Genomic DNA, 9,862 nt, shown 5'->3' on the forward strand with positions numbered 1-9,862 from the left:
CTCCAGTAAGCGCCACAGAGCTGCGTTGCACAGAGGTGTAAAAAGGGGCTAGGCCTCGGAACACCTGTCTGCAGCGCAGCTCCCTGGCGCATACTGGAGATGCCTGTTGGGCTAGTTGGCCCTCAAGAACCCTCAGTATTGAAGATGAATTAATTCCCCAACTTACAACTCGCCAGGGGGCGCGTTTGCACAGTGCTGCAAGGAGGGGGCGTGGCCTCCGGCACGATGCCAGTCTTTTATTTATTTTAATTTTTTAAGAAGGGGGGCGTGTGGTTCCCCTTCTTATTCTAATTTATTGGCCCTGATGACCCCATCCCCCAGGGCCTGTCTCCTAATTATATGTTTTTGACCCCAATCCCCAGGGCCGGCCACTGTTTTTTATTATTTTTAAAAAATATATATTTATAGACACACCTAGGACATGCTGGACAAACCGTACGTACCTATCACCATGACAATTTGCGTGCTATTCATTAAAAGGCGACTATGCATACAATGAATCCACGTGGAATGTATTTACACCACTAGTGAAGCTCTGACATGTCTGATGCCCTACCGTGCCTAATCCCGGTAGACACCCTTGTTGTTTATTTATACAAACATGGGTAGCTATTGACGGGCACATTTAATACACATACACACCAAGCCATTCAAAGGGGATTCGACAAAAATTCAACCAAAACTTTGCAAGAAACCCCCCTCACGGTTAATAAAACACACATCCACTGCCGGATGTGTAATACTTTTTATTTTACTCTCTGGAAAGGGGACGAACATCACTTGAGAGTCACAGCGCGCTCCTGGCAGAGCCCAATGCTGTGTTACACCCGCCATTGCCTGCCGAGTGCCACACACCTCTGTGTTGTATTCCACCAGCTAGTGCATATGCTATGACACTCTCTAGCCCATGTGCACTGTAACACCACCCCGTGAATATGTCATGCCACACTTGTCTTCGCACGGGTTATATTGCCCCATCTAACGTGCCTTCCTCGATGCCTATGTTATAACGCACAGTGCTATGCCATACATATTACAATCTGGGATCCATATCTTTGTCACAGTGCATATGCAACATTACACTCCCCAGCACATATTTTATATTACAACTTTAGAGACTAGTTAGGTTACACAACACTGCCCTGTGCATATTACACTCCAAGGCGCATATCGCATAGCACGCGCTAGTGCCTCGCGCTCTCCAATGAATCTGTCATTGTGCACAATGTATTACATATTATATTTCACGCCCGGTTCATCTTATATCACACTTTTTGGTGCATAGTTTATACCATACACTATATCTAGTTTTCATTTTCAATCGTGCTCTCAGGACTATGTTCTATATAACACTGTGTTCACCTGCTCTTTTCACGGGCATTACATTTTGCGATAGGGGGTGGAGGGTCAGGGGGTGTTTCTTCCAAGTGAGCCCGGAGTCACTGTCACAAACGTCCTCTTCTTCCTGAATAAAAGTGAGATTATGCTGCATACTTGTTCATATTTTAAGTAGTTCGCACAGACACACGTTTTAAAAACAATAAAGTTCCTAATACCCGCCTTCTCTGAACAGTTAGCTGAACAGTCCTGTATTGTTGGTTTGTTGCCCCTGTCCCCCTTTCCACTGCCCTCCATAGTCTGTTGTGCTGCCATGGCCCTTCCTGCCTGCTCACAAAATGAGTATGGTACCATCAACAAATGATTTATAATGTAACTAAAGTCTTAAAACCTTCTATTAACTGCAATGCTTTTTAATGAGGTGCTATCATGTATATTGGTCCCAAGATGGCTGCCAACACTTCTTGGATGAAGTGCTGACAGCCAATCAGATCTCAGGATGAGATGTGTGGTTAGGCTCTGCCCACATATATATATGATTTTACTTTTGATTTTCTCAGGAACTACTGAACAGATTGACACCAGACCTGCAAAAGGCACTTCCCTGAGCTGAGGACTACCTCTCTGCAAAATTTCAAGTAATTCTGTTCAGCCGTTCGGGCTGTACCTTGGGCTAAAGGTCCCTATGGAAAATTGCATGGGGAAAATGCGTTTTGGGACCCCCCTTTTTTCTCAGCCCCCGCTTAACGAATCCCCCCGAGACTTTCAGGGTGGGAGCGGAGCAGAGCGCCCCACCTATTTTGAAAATTTCGCGAGGATTCGTCAACCGGCGCCAAAGTTATTCCAAATAGAATGTTGCGGATTTCCTATGGAAACACGGTCCTAACTATATCTATCTACTGGCGACCGCCAGTAGATAATATATATATATATAGATATATCACACAAGTCTCTATCTTCTCAGAAAGAATGAGCCGCACTCTCCACGGTAAAGAAAAAGATTTCAAATATTCATTTTGCAACATTGGCAGTTTTAATACATTTCGGTCATATCTGACCTTTCTCAAAGATAAGCCAAGGCATCCTAGAGATCACAAAACGCACCGGCCAAGTGATTGCCGATTTTGAAGTTCTCGCCCCCTGGTGGACGCCCCGATGGGCTGAACTCTAGCATGATGGTACTTGCGGTTCGTTTTGGTTTCCAAACATATTTACCCTCCATTGGGTGATGCCAATTTTCTTGCTGCTGATTGCCGTGGCTCCATAGCATGCCCTTTTAAGCATGCAGGAATCCTGACCAAAGTCCAGTCTTTGGCGGCTGCCAAATGCCCTTTTTTTGCTACAGCAAAGTCAACAAACAGAGTCCGATTTCGGGCATTAATCTGGCGCTCTTTTTTGGCGGTGCGTCGCTCACGGCGGGACCAGGCCGTTAAAACATCACACAAGTCTCTCTCTTCTCAGAAAGAATGAGCCGCACTCTCCACGGTAAAGAAAAAGATTTCAAATATTCATTTTGCAACATTGGCAGTTCTAATGCATTTCGGTCATATCTGACCTTTCTCAAAGATAAGCCAAGGCATCATAGAGATCACAAAACGCACCGGCCAAGTGATTGCCGATTTTGAAGTTCTCGCCCCCTGGTGGACGCCCCGATGGGCTGAACTCTAGCATGATGGTACTTGCGGTTCGTTTTGGTTTCCAAACATATTTACCCTCCATTGGGTGATGCCGATTTTCTTGCTGCTGATTGCCGTGGCTCCATAGCATGCCCTTTTAAGCATGCAGGAATCCTGACCAAAGTCCAGTCTTTGGCGGCTGCCAAATGCCCTTTTTTTGCTACAGCAAAGTCAACAAACAGAGTCCGATTTCGGGCATTAATCTGGCGCTCTTTTTTGGCGGTGCGTCGCTCACGGCGGGACCAGGCCGTTAAAACATCACACAAGTCTCTCTCTTCTCAGAAAGAATGAGCCGCACTCTCCACGGTAAAGAAAAAGATTTCAAATATTAATTTTGCAACATTGGCAGTTCTAATGCATTTCGGTCATATCTGACCTTTCTCAAAGATAAGCCAAGGCATCATAGAGATCACAAAACGCACAGGCCAAGTGATATATATATCTTCAGGAAATTTTCCCCAAAAAGTGACCCAGTGATTCTTGTTGCTCATGGAACGTTTTGGGGTGATACATTAAGCGGGGAATGAGAAAAAAGGAGGTAAAAAAGTGCCTTTTCCCACGTTAATTCCCGTAGGACCATTAGACTACTGAAACTGAATTACACCAAATTTGGCAGAAAGGTAGATGTTGGTCCAAGGAAGTGCCGTAATGTCAGGCTAAAACACGAAAATGCAGTAAGGGATATCTGCGCAGGGTAGTGTATACAGTATCTCCAAATCAGATATTCAAATCAGTGTTAATGCATCAAGGTCACCTTACAATGACCACCCCACAATGTAACATTGTAGACAAAGTCCACAAATAGTACAATGAAACACAGTAGGTAACCTGAGCAAAAAACACAAACGTAGAAGAAACAAATAAAGTCCAAATCTCAATCCTTGATGTTATCTTCTTGCTTTATTCCAAGCTCAATGGGTTTATATTCATATTTTCAATCTTCTTAACACTTGTAATCCAAGCCACAAACCATTCCAACACGTGTTTTGTCTATGCGGCTTCAGGCCATAGACTTCATCAGGGCTAGAACCAAAGCAAAATAAGCAGGTTACAGTTTTAGGCAACCAGTCACTTGCGTAAGAAATGTAGTGTGTCCTTGATCCATAGTGTATTTGTCAATGGTGGGCAAACTAAGAAGATGTCGTGAGTCGATCCAAAAGAGGGGCAACTTACTAATTACGTCTGACTCATTAAGAGAGAAAGGAAAAGAGTAAAAGTCAGAAAAGATTCACCACTTTTCGTACGTGTATGTTCTTATAAGATTAAATATTCAAAAATTATAAAAATTGGAGTAAGTCAAAAAAGAATAGCTAAACCCAGTATCTCAACACCACGTAGTGATCATAACAAGTGCCACATACACTTACCAAAAGAAAAACTTATCATAATCATTGTGTTAATAAATAGAAGATATTATAAATATCCAGAAAAAGCCTGAGGGAGCAAAAAACACAATATCTTCATGTTTTTAGAAAGTCTACCGAAAAACTATCCATAGCACCAAAAAACTTATATTGCGCATAATCCTGTCAATTATCCATAGCACCAAAAACCATATATTACTCCCAATCCTGCCAGGTCCACATATATCTCATAGTAAACGTATAGGACATTAAAATCTAATGTCAAAAACACGCGTTATCAAACGAATATAAGCATAAGTGTTACTGTGGCCAACTATTATAATTATAATTTTTGAATATTTAATCTTATAAGGCAAAGCGTACCTAAAAGCAACATGACTGCCTTTAACTTTTGTAAAGGCAATCATTAGCCAATCACATGACTTGTCATCGCTACGTACCATGGTACTTCCACGAAATACTGCAAAATGCCATGAAATTTTGTTAAAATACAGTGGCCACAGATATCATTAAGTTACATGCCTTATAACTTGAAACATACCTACCCTATTCACCTGCAGTACCCAAAAGGATCATCTGCAAACCATAATGTCTAACCCTGCCAAATTTCATGTAAATCCGTTAATTGAAAAAACAAATCATTGCAACACCATCAATTAAATACATACAGATGAATAAATACATGGATACATGTAGAAATACAGCCAAGAAAGGATAAATTATACAGGAAGAGTTAAAATTCATCTTTCAAATTTCACAATAAAGTAGCAACAAGGAATACCTTCCCATATCCTAGGGGTTGCCAGCCATTTAAACTATTCTCAGCCGGCCTTGCTATAATTTTTCCAATTATAAAACGTGGCCCAGACAAATTTACCTACTTTTTTTGCTCTCCGTCCCTTCCTTTCATAAATCCCCTTTTCAAGGCTAAACATAGATAAAAGCAGTATGAGCCATTGTTGGAAATTAGAGAGGATGGGTGGGGACAGGTCATGCCATGTGGAGGAGATACAGATTCTTGTAACTGGCATAACCAGTAAAACAAAGTATTGGTTGGCCACTGGCATTCCTTCATTAATAACCCCCAGTAGCATTAGCTCTGCTGTAAGTTCTACCATAATCTTCAGGGAATGCTCTAAAAAGGTTTCTATATCCTTTATTAGTGTTTCTAAGATCAGACAAGTAGAAAACATATGAACAATATCAGCATTTGTACTATGGCATTGTGGGCAGAAGACCCCTGCTAAGCCACCCCATTGTACAATCTAAATGTAAATTCGTTCAGTCGTTTTCCCACTACACAAGATACAAAAGTCTATGTAAAATGCAATGGTGGAAAACATGTTTTGGAACCCCCCACCTTTTATCTTTGCACCCCCTTGACCAATCACCACAAAACTTTGCATCATCCATAAATGGGGAAGGAAGAATACATCTGCAAAGTTTTGTGGAGATTTGTAAAACTGGAGCAGAATTATTAATGGTGAAAAATCCAAGGAATTCCTATCTCCGATTACCCTTTACTATACCTACTGAGTGACTACGCCACTCATTAATATGTATGTATGTATGTGTGTATATTTTGTACTGTGGAGTAGAAAAATGTATGTTGCAGAGGTCCAGAGACAATTAGATGATACCCAGTCAAAATCAACATTGAACAGTACATCAACAGTATTTTACAAATATGGAGGAAACTTACTGGTTGGAAGGATAGTGGGATTCTAGAATGGGAGGAATTTTGCTATTTGAAACAAGATTATCCCAAATTGCAACAAAAAAAACAACAAACCACCGGGTAGGCGCATAGTTTCCTCCTGATGAAGTGTATTGGAGAATGTCTCATAGTATGGAGATCATTTTCTTTGAGTGTATGTCACTGCTCTTCCCTCCACATAAGAGACACCAAGGACTTTTTGGACAAACTAGAAGACGTTAGATGGGAAGTAGATTTTCTTCTCATCACTCTTGATGTTAACTTCCTATATACGATTATTGATCAAGCCCTAGGCATTAGGGTTTGCCACCATTTCCTAAAGAACAGACAAATATGCTATGTGGAACATACAAACATGTTATTGGAGATGATCAAACACTGTCTGCACAATAACATGTGTATGTTTGATGGGCCATATACAAACAGATCCTGGGCACAGCCATGGGCACATGTTTCGCCCCCAGTTTTGCTAATCCTTTCCTGGGGGCATGGGAGGAATAAATCCAGAAAGAACTAGCGATCTCCCCAGTGAACGGGCAGGTGGTTGTTTGGGTTCACTACATCGATGACCTGTTTCTTATATGGAAGAGAACTGAATAGAAACAATTACAATCTGAAAGTCACATACAACATGAGTAGAAAATCAATTGAATTCCTGGACGTTCAGATTGATATTATTGAGACTACTTTTCGCACTTAACTATTTCGTAAATCGGCAGCAGGATACAGCGTTCTCCATGCTCTCAGCAGCCACCCAGAGAAACTCAAAAGGAGTATCCCCTATGGGGGACTGTTGAGAGCAAGAAGAAATTGTCATACTGATGAGGCCTATTCTAAGGAATGGACAAACATGATCAGAAGGTTCAAGGGACATGGATACCCTACATGGGCCCATGACAAAGCCGTGTCCAAAGCCAGCAAAGTTAGTAGGAACTATACCTTGAATGAACAATAGGAGAAGAAGCTTTAGAATGGCTCCACTGACACTAGAGTTATCCTTAACTACAATGCTAATTCAGAGGGGATACTCACAAAAAAATGGAATATACTTGCCAGTGACCCAGTTAAAGGACATATCATACAGTCACTTCCTGGAGTTACATACAGGAAGGGGTGCAGTCTGAGGGATATTCTGGTAGAAGTAGACATCATTCTCAGACATCCCTCGAACCAATACAATATTCAGGGTTTTTTTCCATGTGGGCACTGAAAGGCTACATGAAGAAAACTTATGATGCACATAGAAACAAAAGAAATATCACCCAATTCCTCACATGCAGCCCGACCATTTTTTATTTTTTAAACAAACTTTATTGCCATTTATTATTAGTCTGGTCAACCATAGAGCTTGATATCAATGAGTTCTGACTTTAATTGTTAGCAGTATGTCACATATCCCATTCTGCATTCTGCATTCCCCGTAAGCACCGTTCTAATATGTCCTCGCCCATTCTCGTTTTCTGAGGGGTAAACTGTTGCGTTGACCTCGTGTACCCCCTCCCCTCCCGCCCCCAACCAATCAAAAACAGTTAACTAAGTTCCCTCCCTCCCCCCCTGCTCTGCTGTCTCCCCATTGTCAGCCCAACGTTTGTGGTATATGTCCTTGAATGCCCTTTCAATTTAAGATATGTGGGGAGTACAACTCTTATGGTCAAGAAAAAGATACTTGAGCACATGAGGGCAATAGGCACCAGCGATGCACACTATCCGATAGCTAGACATTTCCAGGAGTACCACCTATCCAATAACTCCCTCCTTAGATACTTTGCAATTGAACAGGTACATGCAAATCCCAGAAGTGGCAACAGAGTACTCTAATTCCGCAAAATGGAGTCCAAATATATTTTTTATTTAGAAACCAAGAGCCGGGGGGGGGGGGGTCACAATCTTGATGAGGAATTAGGAATACAGCTTCATGAAAATTAGGTTATTTGGGGTTTGTTCTATCTAGTCTCCAATTTATAGCCGATGAGGCTGTTAATCTTAGGGATGATGGTCTCCGTAGTGCACTTCAGGGCAATGGAACTCTCTTCCAATATAATTTAAACTTAAGACAAATCTGCTGGATTTCAGGAAACTTCTGAAAACCTGGCTCTTCAATAAATAACTTTGGTTTGTCGGGGTCTTCCTAGCTTTCGTTTCTACTCAGCACCAAATTAACCCCCGGGTTAATTTCCTGCACTCTACAAATTTTATTTTCATTTCATTTTCAGTGTGATTATGCATGTGATTATACATTTTATATACATATATAATATAACAGATATGCTGTAATGCTTTTGTATTGAAATCTTTCATTTTTATGTTTTTAACTTGATATTTGTTTTTTTTACTGTAGGAGAAAAGGAAGGGGAGACCTCGACACGGGTTCTGTACCCTTTTCTTCAGAATCACGTCCACATGATGAAGGGTGTACAAGAGATAAAATTTCTTTATTACATTTTTTTCATGATTTTCTAATTTTCTATTATTTGGGATTTGATTTGAGATTGTTATTTTGAACAGAACATAACACTATTGAAAGTTTTAATATTTTATGTTCACCTTTGATGATATGTGAACTGATGGTGTATGCAAAGACACCTCATTTAACTTGATTGAACTTCATAGTTAAAGAATTGTAGGACTACACACAGCTCCTGGTTTGCTACTGGGCGACTAGATCTTAATTAATGTTTAACAGGATAAGCATTGGATTTGAAGCCATTAGGTACTATATTGAATTACAAATTGTTATTGGTTAGATGATTTGAACATGAAATGCCTTTGCTAGTGTCCAATGACATGTGTCCTCCCTTTTCTGGAATTTTCTGATGTAGGACTACAAATTATTTGTGCCCAGATTGTATTGACAGTTCCTAAAAAAAAAGCCACGTGCCACAGACAATGTGATATTTGCTGTACTGCAGTTAATTGGGACAAACCTTGCATTACAAGATGTAAAATGTTACAAATGTGATGTATTTCCTTTATTGTCCAATTATTTGTACTCCCCCTTTGAGATGGTGCAGTATTTAGCCTCATTTGTAAGGTTAGGGGTCTTAATCATACAACCACTTGGCTCTTACACTGTATTTTGTATTTTATTGTTTCATTTACATTTGCATGGGCATATGACACTGTAGGGACACAAGTGATATATCTATTGCATACAGTGATCAGCATATTGAGGTGTTCTAAGATGGCCACCATGTTGGATTCACAACAAACATGAACTGCATGTTAGTCCTTTTTCCATGTCTCAGTGAACTATGTTAATGAGTTGTTGGCATCATTTCAGTATGTGAGCAAGACTGTTCGCAGTCGAAACACATTACAGAAATAAATTTAAATTCTGCTGTGCATATTTCCCCTGTGAGTGGGCTTTATTAGTTGTTGTGGAGATTGATTTGTCCGGCGTGCTCTGCCGACACAGACCTGTCTATGGGCCTGGAGAACAGAAGGAGCTTTTCTTGTGTAAATAGCTATGTTAGTGAAATGCGGGGGGGGGGCACGTGTCTCCCTGCAGCCTCAGGGACCGCCACCTCCCAAGGCAATTTGCATAATTAGGCATGGGGGTTCCTGCCACTCCCATGCAGTCCCAGGGACCGCCACCTCCCCAGGGCTACTTTGCAAATTGGAGACGCGGCCCGCCTCCTGGAGCCGTAAATGGCCATGGGGATGACCACCCCCCAGGGCTGTGTCCAGCAATGTCCTGGGGTGCCCACCTGCAGGACATTGCAGTTTGCTATGGCTTGGCAGGAGCACTGCTCCCACCAAGCCATAGC

At 41.4% G+C, this 9,862-nt stretch overlaps 1 protein-coding gene across 5 annotated transcripts in view; it reads left to right on the forward strand.

The window, feature by feature from the left end:
• LOC146860866 (uncharacterized) overlaps positions 1-9,443 on the forward strand; it is a 254,965-nt gene extending 245,522 nt beyond the window's left edge. For 2 of the 5 annotated variants that reach the window (XR_014979218.1, XM_085646387.1), the window contains one exon: positions 8,434-9,440. Coding sequence is in view for 1 of the 5 variants with exons in the window: in XM_085646386.1 (XP_085502512.1) it covers positions 8,434-8,555 (122 nt within the window). In the remaining 4 variants the exon portion in view is untranslated. Of the gene's footprint in view, positions 1-8,433 lie in introns of all 5 variants that reach the window. The other 3 variants (XR_014979220.1, XM_085646386.1, XR_014979219.1) reach the window with 2 other exon arrangements.
• The last annotated feature ends 419 nt before the right edge of the window (positions 9,444-9,862 follow it).

The sequence above is a fragment of the Triturus cristatus genome, chromosome 3_1 (assembly GCF_964204655.1).
Source record: "Triturus cristatus chromosome 3_1, aTriCri1.1, whole genome shotgun sequence".
In the NCBI taxonomy this organism is placed as follows: domain Eukaryota; kingdom Metazoa; phylum Chordata; class Amphibia; order Caudata; family Salamandridae; genus Triturus; species Triturus cristatus.